Source organism: Lathyrus oleraceus, chromosome 4 (genome assembly GCF_024323335.1).
Source record: "Lathyrus oleraceus cultivar Zhongwan6 chromosome 4, CAAS_Psat_ZW6_1.0, whole genome shotgun sequence".
In the NCBI taxonomy this organism is placed as follows: Eukaryota; Viridiplantae; Streptophyta; class Magnoliopsida; order Fabales; family Fabaceae; genus Lathyrus; species Lathyrus oleraceus.
Genome location: NC_066582.1, coordinates 492,912,858 through 492,933,539, shown reverse-complemented (window position 1 = coordinate 492,933,539; position 20,682 = coordinate 492,912,858). Strand labels below are relative to the sequence as shown.

Below are 20,682 nucleotides of genomic sequence, written 5' to 3'. Positions count from 1 at the left end.
ACTTAAAAGTATGTTAGAGTGTCTGCACCACAATCAATTTCACTGGTAACATTTATCATTAAAAATTTTGAAAATTTGAAATTTTGTTAGCGGCCTGAAATACATGTCACAATAAAAAATTTGAAACTGCTAAAATTCCCCATATGAAAATCTATATTTTATTTTTTAATTATTTTAAATTTTGAGTAGCGACGTGTTTTACTAAGATGTTTTCACAAATTTTAAATTTCAATTTCAATTTTTTATTATTTTAAATTTGTTACAAAACATCCTTTTTTTAATGACATGAATTTCAGGTGGTTATATCTAGTGGTTGGAGGGAATGAAAAATTCTTCTAATTGCGAAAGCATTTTAGGTCGAAATATAAGAATCTCCGTGATATGTTGATTTACACCACAATATGTGCATGATTTTTCAAAAGACAAATATATCACTTTTTAATTTTATTTTATTGATAGACTTACACATATTCTTGTCTTTCATATACCCACTCTTTCGGTAATATTTAACACTATTGAAATTAATTTTATATATATATATATATATATATATATATATATATATATATATAATATATATATATATATATATATATATATATATATATATATATATATATATATAAAACATCATTTCATTAAGTGAAAAGTCGTAAGGTATTACGACAATCAAGAGACATATGACATATCTCATCCATAGTCTAAAAGCATCTTTACTAGTAAAAAAAATGCATAAACATAAAATACATTAAACATGGATTGATCACAAGCTAAAAAGACACAATCAAACCAAAAATAATAACATACCATTCATCCATTAACTCTCTTAAGAACACCATTACTAGAAATATAGGAATGATAATTCATAATCTATTTACAAATCCAATTAAGGATGATTTCTTTGACTCGTGTATGTGCATTTCAACTACCTTTGCTCTCAAGATTGTCCATTTTTATGGAATATTCAAAACGTAATTGATGATTAGAGATAGTGTTGCTCAAAGACACAAAAATTCTTTGAGGGTTTTTATCAAACACCAAGAGCGCAAACTTAAATCCCAAAAACAAAAGCATAAAATAAACAACACAAAAATATAAAATGAACTTATATGAAATAGGGATAAACTTCAACATGTAATAAATCCTCGACGACTTTGGGGATGTGTGAAACATAGTCAACATCAAAGATGTAGGAGCTGAAACAAACAGGAAAGAGAGTTACACGCCCCATTGTTAAGTTTAACAAGCTTTTCATCTTCTAGTGGTGGTGGCTCCAGCAGCGACTGAATCAGTATATATATATATATATATATATATATATATATTATAATATATATATATATATATATATATATATATATATATATATATATATATATATTAATATAATATATATAATATATATATATTATATAGAGAGAGAGAGAGAGAGAGATTTCGCAGTGGAGAAAGAGTGTATCAATGACTGAGCTAGTTTAGATGGAAGCATGAGTGAGATTGGATGAAAGAGACATTTTCCTTTATAAATGAGATACATTTTTTTTATAAAAAATAAATATTAAATTATATAATATTTATATATTTAGACCTGTTTTAGACAGACTTTAAACTCAAAAGATAGAGATGACTAATTATAAGAAGGCATAATCTAAATGCATACTCACGGGGGTTTGGTTGTTCTAGAGAGAAGAGAGAACAACTCTCTCTAGAATGGGTTTTTAATGTATTTGGAATATATATTTTTATGAAAAATAAATATTAAATTATATAATATTTATATTTTTAGACCTGTTTCAGATTGACTTAAACTCAAAAGATAGAAAGGACTAATTATAAGAAAACATAATCAAAATGTATGCACTTTGAGTTGGTTGCCAAAGGTTGATTGGTCCGTAATCATAGGCGAGCACTCACTATTTGTCGTCAAATTTACTCGAAGAGTCTTCTCCATTCATGCAGGGTGGGTTGTGTTGATTCTAACCTGATTCCTTTTTTTTTTTCACGGAAAAACTTGTATTCTACTCATTGTCACACCTAAAATACTTCACATTCATTTTCTTATTGAATGTTAAAGTATTAACATTATAACTCATCCAATTTCGCCTTACCAAAAGCGCACTCCATAGCACCTAAGTCCTATCACAACTCGTCATCAACTATTTTTTTATAGAAAAATTTTAAAAAATAAATAAAAAAGATTTTAAAAAAATTGAATAGACGGATAAAATTTGAATTCAAAAAGTTTAATTAAATTATCTTTATAACCCAAAAGTAAATATTAAATTTCATTTAAAAATATGTTTTAAAATAAAATTATAAACTATTAATAATAAATAAATGAGATGTTTGGTGAAATGAGTTAATTAAAGTAAATAAAAGTAAACTTTTTGATATATTTTTGCTAGATAAGAGGAAGCCAATTTATTAACCACCTCTTTAATTATTTTTTAATCCTATTAAATAGGAGATTTTTCAACCATTCCCTAAATACACTCAAAAGAATATTTTATAAAAAAAAAAACTTCAACAACTTTAAAGAGCCAAATCGAAAATCAAAGAATAGTTTCCATACAATTTCCATATAAAAACACTATTTTTTTCCACCATATTGTGACAAAATAAATAGCGTCAATCTTAGTCTAGTGTGTGGTTATTGAGAACTACTCATTCACCACCTCTCACACATCTTTCATGTTTTCAAGATAATCACAAATTGCTCTCAAACCACAAAACATAATTCATGAGGTTGTCTTTCAGATTGTGACATCTAATTTGAGGTATGTTTGTTTGGTTTTGATTTGATTTGATTTTTCTTTCATAATTTCTTTATACATGTTTCTTAGAAATTTCGTTTACAATGTTAGTGAAATTGTGATGAAATTATGATTATTTGATGAATGATGAATGATGAATGAATGATAGTTGAATATTTATTGAATTTTCTGCTAAAACCATCTCAAAGAATTCACATTCACATATCAATGATGGTTGGATCAAAATCGAAAGACTAAACCCTAATTTCATGTTAAGTTCGACAAGTAAGAAAAACAAGACACTTAGATTTTGATGGTATTATTAAATATATTATACTGAGTATAAATAAAAAATAAACTCACAATTTAACAACTGTAAGTTGTAATATTCGTTGCATATGCTTTTTGTGCAAGTGGAATTTAAAAACCATGACCAAATACCTTGTACATGGTTTTAATAAGAATATTCATTAAAAAATGAAAAACTTTTCGAAAAAAAATTATTATCCCCTAAAAAAATTGTCATTAGTAAAGTATAGCTTAATTAAAAAATTTAAGAAACTCAAATACTCACGATCATATTAATGAATTACTTTTGATTATTATCACTTCATTCATCTAAACACCAAAAATTATTTTAATGCAAAATTATTTTTACTAATACCTATTCATACTACTGAATTACATGAGATAAATTCTGAATTAATTATTTGATAATGAAATCAGTATTTTAAAAATTGGATCGGAATGATTGGTTGAACTAAAAACGGAAGAGGTCATTGATCTCATCTGATTACTGGATCATCAGATAAGTTATTGAATCAGTGAAAACTGACTAGAATCGGCCAAAATCGATAAAAATCAACTAATCAAAAATTTTAAAAAATCGAGAGTTAAATGTTTGTTTTTTTCCTCCAACAAAACGATGTTGTTTTGATAAATTTTTAAAAAATTAAAATATAAGTACACTTTATTCAAAACTATTTATTCTCTTTATTTTTTTCAAAATTTATTTGAATTTATATTTTGTATTATTTTATTGTGTGTGATGATTATGTTTAAAATTTTAATTTAAAGAATAAATCGATGAAATTATAATATTTTGAAATTTATCCAAATGTCAGTTAGACTGATTTATAGTTTTGTTATTGAAACTGATTTATTCAACCGAATTATTCGATTTAATCCAATTTATCATATTTTCAACCAATGGACTAATGACTCAATATCCTAATCAATTCGCTTTTTTAAAACATCGATTGAAATAGCCCAAAATATAAGATTCTTTGTAGAAATGCAATCTAAAAGCTTTAACTTTCTTACGCATTTTCTTTGAAATTCACTTTTGAACACTGAAAATGACAGAAACCATCTCCCACTAGCTTTGTTTTTTTATTACCAATTATGTGTATATGAAATGAAGTGGTATACCAAAGCTGAACACCACATACCATCAACCGTATAACATGACAAAAATCAATTATATATATATACAACTCTCACGTGACATATCATCATCTATAATACACTATAAAAATAATCTCATATGATTCTTTATTTTCTTTATATAATGTATCAGATTTTCTAAGGCCAATCATTTTTGTGATAGTTTCTGCACAACACAACAGAAACAATAATTTGAGGTTCTGTGAGAAGAAAACATGGCTTTGGAGAACTTATTCAGCATATTGTTATCTCGTGAAACAAGTAAGTTCTAATTATTTGTAACATAGTACTTTTGAAGCTTCAATTATTTTATTTTGTTAAAAATATTAACATTTTAGTGTAGCTTTTGTTTCTGATATCTATGTTAATGTTTCATAGATTCTAATCATCGTTCAAGAAAATGAGTAAATGTTTGAATTTCTAATGAGAGTGACATTAATATTCCAGTTTGTGATTTCAGTATAGTGACAATGGAGACACTGTTTTTTCAACAACCACTCATTTTTAGCTATCTTTCTCAAATGTCTTATTTCAATAATGTATTTTATATATTCGGTGAATATAATATATATTTTTAGTGGAACATAGATTATAACAATCTTCACCAAAGTAAAGTACAACACGTAACTATATAATAATATTTGAGATATCAAAATATATATATATATATTATATATATATATATAATATATATATATATATAATATATATATATTATATATATATATATATATATATATATATATATATATATATATATATAATTGACAAAGCATGTGGTGTTGCTGTCAGTGAAAAATGTTGTCTTTATATTTGTGTTTGTACTCATTCATCTAAATCCTAGTCATACCTTTCTACTTTTGGCCTTTTTATTTTTGTTGGAAAAATCAAATTTGTATTCTTCATCGTGATTTTTTATTTTGAGATTCATCTGTAATATACGTGAGAGATACTAGTTATTTTTTATGGAAATGTTGGAAAATCTAAATAAAACAAAAAGTAGTGGGGATTCCAATTTAATGCAATAGTGACACTTTTTAACATTTGTTGTTTTGTAAACATTTATTCCTTTTTGTTTGTTAGTAAGCATTGTGTACTTGAAATTCTACACCTTTTAATAATCCATAATCACTTATTGGTGTTGCCAAACATTTTTCATTTAAAAAAATGTGAATGATGTCAAAGTTGACTCAATTATTTGATGAAAGGACAAAGAGAAGTTTGAAACAAGAGGAATGTAATAATAATAATAATAATAATAATAATAATAATAATAATAAACAATTTAGAGTAGTTTAAAAAGTGATAATCACTTTTCTTTTTCGAAAAGTCATTACTCTTTACTCAGCACAAAATTCTGCTATTCTGTTAAGAGTTTTTTATACTTTTATAGGCTCAATATTACTTTTGCTTCTTCTACTATATGCTACCATGAAGCTTCATGATTTTGATATCACTTTTCATTTGGATTTTTCAGAGCTAAGAAGTTTTTCATGGCAGCCATTACTCTCACCGTGCTTATTGGAACATGTGACTTTACCTCTAGAATTTGGATTCTTTGTGATATTGTTAGTCCAACTCTTTCGAAATTGCATGAACAATGTTGTCACCAAGCAAAACAAGCTCTCAGAAGTGAATCCAAACGCTATAAAATTCGGTTTCGCTTCCAAAATCAGCTTATTTTGCACCACTTTATTGTTTGCTGTTCATGCCTTAATGCTGGTTTTGATCATCAATCATGATGAGCCTGAGTGTACCTCGAAGCTTCAAGCTTTAACATCGGAGATAGCGCAAGTGTTATCGTATGCAATTGTTGTGATCGCAATAGGCAAGATGTTGAAAAGGCCAAACGCTTATTTCCCTTGGATTGTAAGAGCTTGGTGGGTTTTCAGTTTCCTTTTGAGCATTATCAGCACCATTCTTCATGTTCATTTCAGCGTCGAAAAAAACGGTACAATTGGTGTAACGGAGTATGCTGATCTTCTTGGTTTGGTTTCCTCAACGTGTCTTTTAGTCGTTTCGACAAGAGGCAAAACAGGCATAGATATCATTGCGACAAAAAATGGAAGTATAGCTGAACCACTTTTGGGAGAGAAAAACGAGAAACATTCCTCTGAGTTTGTACGAGAATCGTCGCCATATGGAAAAGCTACACTTTTTCAGTTGATAACTTTCTCATGGCTCAATCCATTGTTTGCAGTAGGGTATAAGAAACCTCTTCAATTGAATGACATTCCTGATCTTGACATTAAGGACTCTGCTGAATATCTGAATTGCTCGTTTGACGAGAGTCTACGACAGGTTAAGGAGAAAGACGGAACTACAAATCCGTCTATCTACAAGGCGATTTATTTATTTGCTAGGAAGAAAGCGGCGATTAACGCGTTTTTCGCGATAATATGTGCTTCCGCGTCTTACGTTGGTCCATATTTGATAACTGACTTTGTGAATTTCCTCACTGAGAAGGAAATCCGCGGAGTAAAGAGCGGATACCTTTTGTCGTTAGGTTTCTTATGTGCTAAAATGGTTGAGACCATAGCTCAAAGGCAATGGATTTTCGGTGCTCGGCAGTTAGGTCTTCGATTAAGAGCAGGGTTGATAGCACATATATACAAGAAGGGTTTACATCTGTCTAGCCGATCGCGTCAAAGTCATTCCGGTGGCGAGATAATGAACTACATGAGTGTAGATGTGCAGAGAATTACCGATTTCGTTTGGTACGTAAACGTAATATGGATGCTGCCGATTCAAATTTCTTTAGCTGTTTTCATTTTGCAAACAAATCTTGGATTAGGTTCATTAGCTGCATTAGCTGCGACGCTAGCTGTTATGGCTTTGAATATACCGCTAACGAAAATACAGAAAAGATACCAAACCAAGATCATGGATGCGAAAGACAACAGAATGAAAACCACTTCAGAAATTCTCAAAAACATGAGGACTTTGAAACTTCAAGCATGGGATAGTGAATTTTTCCAAAGGATAGCATCATTGAGAATCGTCGAATATAGTTGGCTATTGAAGTCGTTAAGACAACAAGCGTTTTCCGCGTTTATCTTCTGGGGTTCACCTACATTCATTTCAGTGATAACCTTTTGGACATGTATGTTCTTAGGGATTGAACTAACAGCCGGAAGAGTCTTATCCGCATTCGCGACGTTTCGAATGTTACAGGACCCTATCTTTAGTCTACCTGATTTACTCAATGTCATTGCTCAAGGAAAAGTTTCAGTCGATAGGATCGCTTCGTTTCTTAAGAAGGAAGAAATCCAACATGATGCTATTGAATACGTCGCAAACGACAAAACAGAATTTGATGTTGCTGTTGAGAGAGGAAGATTCAGTTGGGATCCTGAGTCAACAACTCCAACCCTTGATGAAATCGAGTTGAAAGTTAAGAGAGGAACGAAGGTTGCAATTTGCGGTTCTGTAGGTTCAGGGAAATCTAGTGTGCTCTCGGGGATTCTGGGAGAGATATATAAACAATCAGGGAATGTTAAGATTAGTGGAACAAAAGCTTATGTTCCACAATCTGCATGGATACTTACTGGAAATATAAGGGATAATATAACCTTTGGAAAAGAGTTTGATGAAGATAAGTACGAGAAAACCGTTGAAGCATGTGCGTTGAAGAAGGACTTTGAGCTATTCTCATGTGGTGATTTGACTGAGATTGGTGAAAGAGGGATTAATATGAGTGGTGGACAGAAACAAAGGATACAGATTGCTAGAGCAGTTTATCAAGATGCTGATATATACCTTTTTGATGATCCTTTCAGTGCTGTTGATGCGCATACCGGGACTCACCTCTTTCAGGTCAGAATTTTTTGTTTTTATACTTTAAATATGTAAATGTTTCATGGTATGAGGACATTATTTTGAGATATTGCATTGCTTAATGTTTTGTGTTCCTTATATTTTTTGCAGGAATGTCTTATGGGGATTCTCAAAGAGAAAACTATACTTTTTGTTACACACCAAGTTGAGTTTCTTCCAGCAGCAGATCTCATTCTGGTAAATCAATCTTCAGTTTGGTTCTATAATTATGATGATTGGTTTTGATTTATTAACGGTGTAAAACTTTTTACACGTCAGTGTATCAAAACTCTTAGCAGTGCTGTCGATGGTAGTCCATGGCAGAGAGCCAAAATTCTGCCATACTGGCCGCTTTGCGGATTATGGGGAAAAATCCATAATCTCCGCCAATATTTACCATTGCAGTGAGCCCCAAAAAACGCCATGTATATCCACCATAGCACTGCCAAGGAGGATATTTGATAACACTGATTCTTAGAATATGTGGGTTGGGCTTAACTCATCCATACGAAACCGGCTCTAAAAGTGAGGACTGCCCACTTATAAACATATCATATATTGTTCGAGGTGGGACTCAGGAGTGTGGACATGATTGGTGGGTTGTTTGATAGTTAAACCTAATAGGAAGTGGCCCAATGGATCTTAAACCTGACTTTGGTACTATATTAGAATTAGAATTTGGTCTAACTCATTCCTACAAAACCGGCTTCAAATGTGAGGATTAGCCCCACTTATAAACACATGTTCAGGCCACATATTGTCCGATGTGAAACTCTTAACAAAAATTAAAATCGTTAAACTGTTCATTTACTACAGATTTCTTTGTCTTGATTTATTTTTTCAAAATGATTACCAGGTAATGCAAAATGGAAGGATTGCACAAGCTGGAACATTTGAAGAACTTCTAAAGCAAAATATAGGATTTGAAGTATTAGTTGGTGCTCATAGCAAAGCACTAGAGTCGGTTCTTATGGTTGAAAACACAAGTAAAACAAATTTAAATCCAATACCTGAAGGAGAATGCATCACCTACTCACACTCAAGTTCTGAACTTTTGCACACAAAGCTCGACACAGTGCAAGATAATCCACCTGATAACAAAGGAAACAATGACGGAAAATTGGTTCAAGATGAAGAACGAGAAACAGGAAGCATATCAAGAGAAGTTTATTGGGCTTATTTGACAACTGTTAAAGGAGGACTTCTTGTTCCAATCATAATATTGGCACAGTCGTCGTTCCAAATTCTTCAGATTGCCAGTAACTATTGGATGGCTTGGGTTTGTCCTACAAAATCTGATGCTAAGCCAATATATGATATGAATTTCATATTACTTATTTATATGGTACTATCTGTTGCTGGTGCGTTATGTGTTCTTCTGAGAGCCATGTTAGTGTTAAATGTTGGACTTTGGACTGCACAAAGTTTTTTCACAAGAATGTTGCATAATGTGCAAAGAGCCCCCATGTCCTTTTTCGATTCTACCCCAACTGGAAGAATCTTGAACAGAGTAAGCTATATATATGAAAATGCTATTTAGGTTTATTATTGTTATTATTATTAGAATGCAATATTGAAAATTTCAATTTCAGGCCTCAACAGATCAAAGTGTGTTAGACTTGGAAATAGCAAACCGTGTAGGATGGTGTGCTTTCTCAATAATACAGATTCTAGGAACGATTGCGGTGATGTGTCAGGCGGCATGGCAAGTGTTTATCATCTTCATTCCAGTAACTGCAATCTGCATATGGTATCAAGTATGTGTCTTTTTTTCCTTCTTGCTCTCCCTATGAAAAGACATAAAACAAGTGTTACTCATTACTAATTCAAAGTTTACGCAACATATATTATTTCAATTTCACAATGTGTAAGCTATGTGAATCATGTATTTAATTTTATGTCTAATATTTAAAGCAGAAGATGCAAGAGCAGTACTCATGTTAAACTAGTAAACAAAAATGATCATAACAGAAGTTGAATGATGTTTATTATTTCAGAGATATTATAATCCAACGGCAAGAGAGCTGGCTCGGTTAGCACAGATACAGATTACTCCAATTCTTCACCATTTTTCAGAATCTTTAGCAGGAGCTGCATCAATACGAGCTTTCGATCAAGAAGGCCGTTTCATGAGCACAAATCTTGTCCTTTTGGATGGCTTCTCAAGGCCGTGGTTTCACAATGTGTCTGCAATGGAATGGCTTTCTTTCAGATTGAATTTGCTTTCAAATTTTGTTTTCGCCTTTTCACTTGTCTTGCTAGTGAGCCTCCCTGAAGGTTTCATCAATCCAAGTAAGTACAACTCTTTACTGAGAAAATATCAATAACCGTCGATAAAAGTGGAACCCTTTAAGATCATCACTTATCAATGTTTTATGAAGCGACTCACAGGAATTGAAAGATTTGTTTCTCTGTATGTTACAGGCATAGCAGGGTTGGCAGTAACATATGGAATCAATCTAAATGTCTTGCAAGCTTCAGTTATATGGAACATTTGTAATGCGGAAAACAAGATGATATCAGTTGAAAGAATTCTTCAATATACAAATTTAGCAAGTGAATCACCTCTTGTGATTGAAAACTGCCGGCCACCAAGAAACTGGCCAGAAACTGGAACAATATCTTTCCAAAACTTGCAGGTTTGATATCGCGAGAATTTAGGACACAAAATGTGTGATGATTCAAATTATGTGTCCAGTTTTTCCTAACATATCTTCTTTTATATACAATAAAATATGATACAGATACGTTATGCTGAACATCTCCCATCGGTGCTGAAAAACATCACTTGCACATTTCCTGGAAGGAAGAAAATCGGCGTCGTAGGACGAACCGGCAGTGGGAAATCAACACTCATACAAGCAATATTCAGGGTTGTTGAACCAAGAGAGGGATGCATCATGATTGACAATGTGGACATATGTGAGATAGGTCTCCATGACTTAAGGTCAAGGCTGAGCATTATCCCACAAGATCCAGCCTTGTTTGAAGGCACGGTTAGAGGAAACCTGGATCCTCTTGAGCAATACTCTGACATTGAAGTCTGGGAGGTAAACACTTTAATCAAACAACTAGATCATGAATAACACGTATAATATAATTTGAAATATACTAAAATACCCTCATTACATTTTCTAAGATCATCTTGTATATAATATAGTTTGATACATATGAAATTTTCATTTTCAGGCTCTAGATAAATGTCAGCTAGGTCACCTAGTGAGAGCCATGGATGAGAAGTTGGACTCCCCAGGTTGGATTCATTAACTATTATCAACTTGCATAGTTTATTATGCTTTTGGTAATAATCAATCATTGTTACTAATAACTGAAATGCTTTCCCAGTGGTTGAAAATGGTGATAACTGGAGTGCTGGACAAAGGCAATTATTTTGCCTTGGAAGAGCCTTACTGAAGAAAAGCAGCATATTAGTACTAGATGAAGCAACAGCCTCAGTGGACTCTGCAACTGATGGAGTGATACAGGATATCATCTGTCAAGAGTTCAACAATCGAACAGTTGTCACAATAGCTCATCGAATCCACACAGTTATAGACAGCGACTTGGTTTTGGTTCTCAGTGATGGTAAGTGTTTGAGAGCACCATTAGAACTAGTTTTGACAATTAACTGTTTTAAACAGGTTTTCAAGTTTAGAAGACTATTCCACAGCAAAATGAAGTTTGACATATGATATTTCCATGAAGTAGCTTAATATATATATCTGATATTACAGGGAGAATTGCGGAGTATGATGAACCATCAAAGTTACTTGAAAGAGAAGATTCCTTCTTCTACAAACTTATAAAGGAATACTCTAGCAGATCACATAGCTTCAACAACTTGGCAACTCAACATGTCCAAAACAAGGAGTAAATTCAAGACTTTATGGATAATATATTAATTTAGTGGAGTCACAAATTGCTACTTGTTAGATGGGACAAAAAAGGCTCCAAACTATTTCAGTCACAGCTTCAATAAAGAAAGGAGTTCCTTCCTGGTCCCATCGATGTGAAGTAGCAGTGCAAAATGGGAAATCATTAAGAGGCTCTTTGTTTGATATATTATATTTGAGGAGACATAGGCTCCAATTTTGAGCAGGAAAGAGCAATTGGGATGAGATTATAAATAAGGGAGTCTAGTTTCTCATCTAGTAAAACTGTAATAAGCAGTTCCCTGTATCAGTCAAGAAAGTGCACTCTTGGAGTATATTTATTGTAAACATATCCCCCGTAATCCATATCAACCAAGCTATACCATTATGATTGTCTTCAACGACAAAATTTTAAATGCATTGATCATATCCTAACAAGTCTTTCAACTTGCTTGCTAGTAAAAATTGGAAAAAGAAAAGCAACATTGAAATGATTGAACCAAAAGATAGCTTTTTTTATTAAAATGATACAATTAAGGAAAGCATGTACACGTTCAACAATGTCAAAACCAAAGAACCTACCTTCATTTCATCATGAATAAGGTCACAACTCATTGATTCTATTGCTAATGTCTTTACCCTCATACCTATAATTGAAAGGAAACATGAGCGATGCCATAAAGAGAGAATGAAAATTAAAGGAGCGACGAAAAATTTCATACCACCTCAAACCTCACTAGATTTTGATATTTTGCTTCTAAATTCTAGAGATTCTACATAAAGAGTTTGATCATCCTACAGTTTCTAGAAAACATCTGCAAACTGTCACAGTTACTACTTTTATCAGCATTAATAAAGGCAAAAGCAATAGCTCTCAGTATGCAGCCTGCAGCAAAATGTTAAGGATTAAATATATACAGATGGCAATTTTGCCAGTCGGGTGAAATAAGAAAAGATACAAGTATGACTTGGGAGCTTGTACGGGGTCCACTATTCCATATACTACTTCAAAATCCAATTCGAACTCTGAATTGCAATCACTAAGATTAACAGCTTAGTTGTGAGTTCGCCTTGATTAGATTCTAGTATGCCAATATAATACCAATTTCTCAATATTCATGTAGTCAAGGACAAAACTTATTTTATCAAATTTGATTTAAGATAACTTAGTTATTGTTGTTGGTTAGTTTTTGAAACAAAAAACAGTTGGTTTCAAACACGACACTTTTAAGAGAAATCACCTATGAAAAGGTTATGTATTTACAATATACATATCATTACACTGTTAATAAAGTACACTCTACGGACTTTCAAATGATTGCAAGCAACAAGCATTATATGAGTTTATGCAGTTCAAAAGTTTTAAAAGAATACAAAAGACTTTAATTTGAAATTCAACATTTTCATTCAAGATCAAGTGCACTATATACAAAATATACTTTTACAATGCCTGAGAAAGTGTAGACAGAGCATCAGTCATCATCCTCAAGCAGGCCTATAACTAACATTAAAACCCATTGATAACTAAGAATGACCCTTCACTAAGAGTCCAGAGTTGACCAACTTGTAGAGTCAGATTGCTCAGTCTCTAAGAACTTATAACTTCCATCTTGTTGCAAACCCATATCATAAACTTCAGAATCTACATCTCTAACTCTTCGTGAAGCATTGTTTGAAGTCCTCTGAGTATATTTTCCATAACTTCTGCCTGCAACGGAACTACTCCCTCTTCGTGTTCTAACAGAACCATCTCTTCCTGCATACATCCCATTAGGCCCACTAATATCCTTAGACATAGACCCCCTTCCACTCTCTTTCCTTCTTGATCTAACATCACCAGTTCCATTAGACCGATCAGTATGACCATCCTTGGATATAACCCTCGCACTCCCTTTATTCCCAAATTTGCCATCAAAACTTACTCCATTCCTCACATGAGAAGGAGAAGATCGCTCTGCACCATCTGGCCCATCAACACCCTTAGAAATAAACTTCCTTCCATTCCTGTGCTTCCACATTCTAGCACCAACATCCAATTCATTTCTCCCAGAATTCAAAGAAGAATAATGCTCTTCATTATCTGGCAGATCAACATCCCCTAACGAATACCTCCTCCCATTCCCATTCTTTCTCAATCCACCACGAACATTCAACTCATTCTTCCCACTACTCAAATGAGAAGAACGCTCCCCACCATGGGACCGATCAATATCCCCTGACAAATACCTCCTTCCATTCCCATTCTTTCTCAATCCACCACGAACATTCAAATCATTCCTCCCACTACTAAAATGAGAAGAACGCTCCCCGTCATGGGACCGATCAACATCCTCCGGCAAATACCTCCTCCCATTCCCATTCTTTCTCAACCCACCACGAACATTCGGTTCATTCCTCCCACTACTCAAATGAGAAGAACGCTCCTCGTCATGGGACTGATCAACATCCTCTGACAAATACCTCCTCCTATTCCCATTCTTTCTCAACCCACCACGAACATTCGGTCCATTCCTCCCACTACTCAAATGAGAAGAACGCTTCTCGTCATGGGACTGATCAACATCCTCCGACAAATGCCTCCTCCCATTCCCATTCTTTCTCAATCCACCACGACCATTCAATTCATTTCTCCCACTACTCAAATGAGAAGAACGCTCTCCATCATTAGACCCATCAACACTCTCTGACAAATACCTCCTTCCATTTCCATTATTTCTAAATTGGACACCCACGTTCATTTCATTGTTCCCATAATTCAAAGAAGAAGAATCACCTTCATCATCAGCAACATTCTCTAACCAATACCCTTCCCCACCATCATCTTCCAGAACATCTGGTCCCTCCAACAAGTCATCATTAGTAACTTTCAGATAAGGCTTGATACTATGAACAACCCCTTTAGGAAAGAACCTTGCAGAAGGCAAATCATCAGGGGTTTGAAACAACTGTGGTCCATCATTTTCCGTCCAAAGGTCAAACCCGCCAGGCTTCTGAAACCTATCAGCCAAAACCTTGAGCTGCTCATCAGCTTTGATAGAGAACAACTTGGGGGGCTTCTCAACCACCTCCCAAGGCTTCTCAAGCTCAGACACAGCAGCCTTAAGTTCAGCCCTCTTCCTCATTTCATATATCTGCCGCTCCCGGCATAGCCGCGCTTTCATGAGCTGCTTGGCCTTCTTGGCCTGCATTCTCTTCCACTGCCACTTGGACACCCCTCCTGGGAAAGTTCTTGGCCCTCCACCCATTCGGATCACAGTTGACCGAGAAGGTGGTTTTGCTACAGTCACTGTGAGGAACAGTTTGCTCTTGTTCTGCCATTCAAAACATGATATCGATTTTGAGAAAGATAGTGACAGTTGCTGTACCGCATTGGGGGTTAACACATTCATTTTTAGTCCAGTGTATGTTATTTGGTTCAAAACACCACCATCCAATATGCTTAACTTTTATCTGGAAAGACAGAGAAGAAAACACATAATAACAGAAAATGAGATATGAAACCAACACTATAACACACAACCAAACAAAGATTACCAAATTCAAAAAATTAATGGGATAATTCTACCAAAATATTAGTAGTACACATAAGAACGAACGATTTCAAGAAATTGAAAAACCCATATGTAAGTGGTAGAGCAATTTCATAAAAACGTGTAATTTAGTTAGGGAATTAGTCATATGCAACTCTAATTATACAAAAATGGGTTGAATTGCATGAATTGAACAAGAAAACATATTAGGGTTCATGTAGATTGGGGAAATCCAAATTCTGAAAAGGGAAATAGTAAAGTGATAGAGGTGAAATGAAAATGAGCACTCAAAACATGGAGCAGAAGAGAAACCCGTAAGGAGAATAACCTTGGTCGGATATGAAGCAGTCACGGCGGTTTCACGGTGGCCGGCGTTAATGGTGGTGGAGCAAAGTGAAGAAGAAAAGGTCGAGGAGAGTGTTGTTATCCACTAGCATGCATGGACTGTGTTATATTTTCAATTTTTCATAATTGCAATTTGAGTCAATTTTGCATTTTGCAACTTAGTCCTTCTAAATGTTCATGTGATCTTGTCTAACACAGTTGTCAAAATTAGGGGTGTGCAAAATAACCAATAACCATGAACCAAATTCTTATCCAAATTGATCCAAATTTTAAAACCCAATCCAAAATTATATTTTGAAATTGGTGATCCATTTATCAAATTAAAAAAAAAACCGGTAACCATTATTACAAACCGGTTCAAGTAAACGGTTACCATTTTTCAATAATCATTTCAAATCAACCAAAAACACAAATTTCAGAATCCCTAATTCTCAAAAATCCAAACTTTTTTCATTTTTTTTCTCTTCATCATTCTTCAAATTCCAAACTCATCAAAACCTGCATCGTATTGTAAATGGTATTGAAAGTTGTGATGTTTGCTTTCATGTTGGTGTTCTTTAACAATGTTTAGGTCAAATTCTGTGAGTAATAAATTTGTAATTTTGTAATTGTGTGTTGTATTATGGAGTTATTTTTTTTCCATTTTCTTAGCTTTAATTGGTTGTGAATTGTTTCTATTGATTTCTGTTTTTAAAGATTTGTATAGAAAATATAGTATTAGTATACAATTTGTTTTTCAATGTTTTTTTCCTGTATATTTGGATATTTGCAAAGAAAACAAACTGAAAACAAGTTGGCAATTTCGTCCCTATTTATTTGTGAGTTTGAAAAAAGTCAACGAAAATTTTATCATTTTAATTTCTCCTTACAACTAGTCAGTTATTTTTATGACGTGGCAATTACTTTACTTTTTTATTATTGTAAAATTAAATGTGACATTGTTGATCATTATCCTCTTAAATAAAATTGAGAAGCTGCAAAAAACTACGGTCAATAAAACTGAATCGTATAATTTTTTAAACCTGATTTATTTTTATAATTTTTTTAAATTGTTTTTTTTATAAAATTATTTTTTTTATAAAACTGTTTTTTTAAAGAAAATAAAAAACTGGTTTGAAAAATATCGATTTAAAACTCTTTTTTTTAAAATTGATTTTTTTTTCTATCTTATAGGTAATTATTTAATTTTGATTTTTCAGATTGAAATTTAAAAATAGTGATTGATTTCAAGAGCGATTGGATAGAGTTAATAAGTTGTTGGAATGAAAATTAAATTTGAGGGAAATTTGGTTTTAAAATTGATCCAAACAAAAATTAATTTTTTTAGTACAAACCGGTTATTAACCAAACCGATCCAAACATAAACCGATTTTAAAAATATAAACCGGTTTTATCAAAGTGGTTTTAAAAACCAAACTGATCCATATATTTGGTTCAATTTGGTTATGGTTTTGAACCATGCACACCCCTAGTCAAAATCATGTTATTTTTATTTTATTAAACTATTTTTATAAATATATCTTTCGTATAATATTTAAAAATAAAATAGATATATTATTTATGGTTGAATATGATTTTCGTCTTATAAATAGTTTAATATTTAATTTTAGTCTATCTAAATTTTTTTTTGGATAACAATCCTTGCATATTTTTTCATCTTTAAAATTGATGTCTCCCTTTAATTTCAATTCCTGCATAACATACCAAATATAACTCTTTTACACTTATGATTTTTATTAAATTTATTATTTTTATTTTAATAAAGAACATGTCTATAATATGTAGTGAAACTTACATAAATTTCATGAATTATGTGCAACATCTCTTCCAAATACAAACTCCAAATACAAAAATATATACAGGAAAATTGAATTATAAAACTTAAGATATTTTTATTTTTGACATTTATTACTTTATTAAAAAAAATGAAATACGGTGGACAGTTCACCAATCAGGATTCACAATATATATAAACTATTCTTTCCATTTTATAAAAAATATTCTATTTTTATTTTTTATAATATCTCAAAATAATTATCTCTTTAAACCGCTAATATTTATTATTGTTTTTTTTCAATATTACTCTTATTTATATTTACACTCCAAATAAATCATGTTTAAACAACCCATGTTATTAATACTCTCTCACTTGTTGCCACTTTTCTCTCTTTTAAGTAATGAATTTTTCTATATTATTTATTTCATGAATATATTCAATTATAACATAAATTTATAATGCGACAATAATTTAGTTACTCATACAACTAAATAAACAAAAATAAATAAATACAAATTTTACAATAAATAAATTTAGCTATAAAAAATTATTTTAAAAGATGAAATCTTGTAAAATAAATATTCTATAATTCAATTGAGATAATTTATTTATTTAAAAACAAAACTTAACCTAAATAATATAAAAATTTTTGAACTAACATGGAGATCACACTTAATTTGGTTAGGGAATTGACCATCTTTTTCTAACATTATCTTTTTTGTACGTAGAATCTTGTACTTGTGTGAACCTTTAGCTTTCATAATTTCTATCATGCATGTAGTATCAAAAATATATAATTAGAATCTTGTACTTGTGTGAATCTTTAGCTTTCATAATTTCTATCATTCATGTAGTGTCAAAAATATATAATTAGATTTCACTGATGAAATGTTCTCAAATAATTCACAATTGCGTTAATAAGTTCATTAACTTTTCTAGGAGTCTCTTTATGTTGTAAGGATTGAATAACCTTAAAAAAAATCCAAGATCTAAAATATTTAAATCTGGTGAATTTGGAGATTGACTCATCAAACGAATATCAAATCCATCTTTTGTGGTCACTTGACGAAATTCATCATCATCATCTTTCACGGCACAGAAGTTACACTTAACAATACATTAAATATGAAAATAAAATAACCCATGAGATAACTCTAAAGTAAATATGAAAATAAAGTAATTCATAAGATAGCTCTAAAATAACTCAGGAATCATTATATCTTAAAAATAACTCTAATATACACAATAAAAATATAAATTAAAAATAACTCTAAGTACTACTCCAGTAAAAATATATATTAAAAATAACTTTAAGTACTGCAGAAATACAATAAAAATATATATTAAAAATAACTCTAATATAAACGATTAAAATAACTCTAAAATATATATTAAAAGTAAATAAAACAAAATCTAAAATAAAAATCATCTCATAAGATAAAAATACTTAAAAATATTTTACCATTTGATTGTGATTTGTGATCTTTCCACTTGCTCATCATCTTCAACAGCTCCTTCCATTTGTTGATCATCTTCAATGAACGGTTCAGTGTTTAAATCAATTAAAAAATCATTTGATGCATCGTTTGATTGATATTTAGATCAGGTATTTGAACTTATGCAAATTTAATATTTAAGTATCAATATTAAGATCAAGTATCCCTAAACTAAACTTCATTTCTAATAATGAAAAATATTGTCTGATACTCTATATATATACAAAAGTTATGGTGGGAAAATTTAATCATTTAGAAAACTAAAATACTGTCATGGTGGAAAATTTGGCAAAAGAAAATGGTCATGCTGAAAAAAATTGGTCATTTGTAAAATGAAAATATTGTAGCAGCATAGGACTTTTACTCTATATACTCATTGATTGGTTGGATTACTTAGATTGAAGAAAAGCTCTTCATATTCTCACACTGTCCAAAACGTAAAATTATGGTTTTAGGAGATGTTTTTTAGTGGTACAATGGTAATTAATGAAAATATTAAAAAAGCTTATAAGGGTATTTTAGTACAAACATATAATTTTATCTTTAAAATCAATTTATCTAATCATTTTCTTAAAAACCGTATGTAGTCCAAATCAGATATTTTTTATGAGACGGAGGGAGTAGGTTAATCTAATTCAAAGAGAAAGAATTTTAGTGCCTAAATTGTGACAACCAAAAGAATAACTTTCACTTTACTATAGCTTTCATAGATTGGGTAATATATTGAGGAAAACCTTGCATCTGAGTCCTTGTCTAATTGTATGCTTCTGATGTTGAATTTTCAAACCTTTGAAAAAAGCATGGTTATAGATTATAAAGACTGGCAAATTCTTCTTGGGCGTCGCTTTAGGTGTGTCTTTCAAACTTTTATTTTGGATATTAACAAATATACATATTTGTATGTGGTGTAAAAATCTCTCTCCTTTTGACAACTTGAATTATTTTTGTAGAGGGGATTTAAATGCATTTAGCTGACATCACCTAGTAGGAAAATGCTTGATCGTCGTAGTTTGGGAACTTTAATACATTTCAGCATATGCTCATAAGTATATTAGCACTATTCATGCATTGAAACCCCTAATCCATTTTGATGTGATCTTGATTTGTAATGTAATCTTGCCTTTTAACCTACATTGGGATCTAGAGTATTAAAATTTTGGAGGGTGTTGTGACTCTATGGATTGGAAGGCCTGCAAAGTCACATAAGAAACCAGTTGAAGGGTGTTGTGACTCTATGGATTGGAAGGCCTGCAAAGTCACATAAGAAACCATATTGCACTTACGGCTTATTTTGAGGAACTTGTTGTTCAAGACACGAGATTCAAGGTATTCTTTACTTTAAGGCAAATTTCATGATGTGTCATATGAAAAACTGCAACTTGATATTAGAGTTGTGCTCTCCATTATTTGTTTTGAAGTCAAAACATGTATTTTCAAATAAATCATGTCACAACTACTTACTGAAAATAATGACAATAAAGTGAACCATGATCTACTCGACTTAGTAAACTCAACAGGAAGTGTTTTCACAACACATACGATAGGCATAAATTAACTTTAGGGTTTTGTTTTCTTTATTATCTATGTAATGTGTTCTTTCATATTGATGATAAACAATATGCGTAGGCTCTATCAGGTGAGTACATT

The 20,682-nt window shown here is 31.7% G+C and overlaps 2 protein-coding genes across 3 annotated transcripts; one reads left to right on the top strand and one right to left on the bottom strand.

The window, feature by feature from the left end:
- Window positions 1-2,616: 2,616 nt before the first annotated feature.
- Window positions 2,617-12,275, top strand: LOC127076642 (putative ABC transporter C family member 15). 2 transcript variants are annotated; one of them, XM_051018351.1, is made up of 12 exons: window positions 2,617-2,777; window positions 4,363-4,460; window positions 5,677-8,015; window positions 8,127-8,213; window positions 8,872-9,525; window positions 9,608-9,772; window positions 10,013-10,307; window positions 10,440-10,654; window positions 10,760-11,065; window positions 11,205-11,268; window positions 11,361-11,600; window positions 11,750-12,275. In XM_051018351.1, the coding sequence occupies exons 2-12, from the start codon at window positions 4,415-4,417 to the stop codon at window positions 11,887-11,889; spliced, it is 4,551 nt and encodes a 1,516-aa protein (XP_050874308.1). In that variant the 5' UTR covers window positions 2,617-2,777; window positions 4,363-4,414; the 3' UTR covers window positions 11,890-12,275. The 2 variants fall into 2 exon arrangements, with proteins under 2 accessions (XP_050874308.1, XP_050874307.1); XM_051018350.1 differs by having other exon boundaries at window positions 2,624-2,777; window positions 4,333-4,460.
- Window positions 12,276-13,268: 993 nt separating this feature from the next.
- LOC127076643 (uncharacterized) lies at window positions 13,269-15,910 on the bottom strand. Its single transcript, XM_051018352.1, has 2 exons — window positions 15,746-15,910; window positions 13,269-15,337 (listed from the first exon to the last, which is right to left on the bottom strand). Exon 2 carries the CDS (start codon window positions 15,274-15,276, stop codon window positions 13,429-13,431), a length of 1,848 nt encoding a protein of 615 aa, XP_050874309.1. The 5' UTR covers window positions 15,277-15,337; window positions 15,746-15,910; the 3' UTR covers window positions 13,269-13,428.
- Window positions 15,911-20,682: the final 4,772 nt, after the last annotated feature.

What these genes read in the sequence shown, in the direction of transcription:
- LOC127076642 (XM_051018351.1), top strand. Translation starts at nt 4,415, where the DNA reads ATGGCTTTGGAGAACTTATTCAGCATATTGTTATCTCGTGAAACAA. An exon ending in CTGGAAGAATCTTGAACAGA is followed by an intron (nt 9,526 to 9,607) that starts GTAAGCTATATA and finishes TTTCAATTTCAG; the next exon opens with GCCTCAACAGATCAAAGTGT. An exon ending in CTGACATTGAAGTCTGGGAG is followed by an intron (nt 11,066 to 11,204) that starts GTAAACACTTTA and finishes TTTCATTTTCAG; the next exon opens with GCTCTAGATAAATGTCAGCT.
- LOC127076643 (XM_051018352.1), bottom strand. Translation starts at nt 15,276, where the DNA reads ATGAATGTGTTAACCCCCAATGCGGTACAGCAACTGTCACTATCTTTC.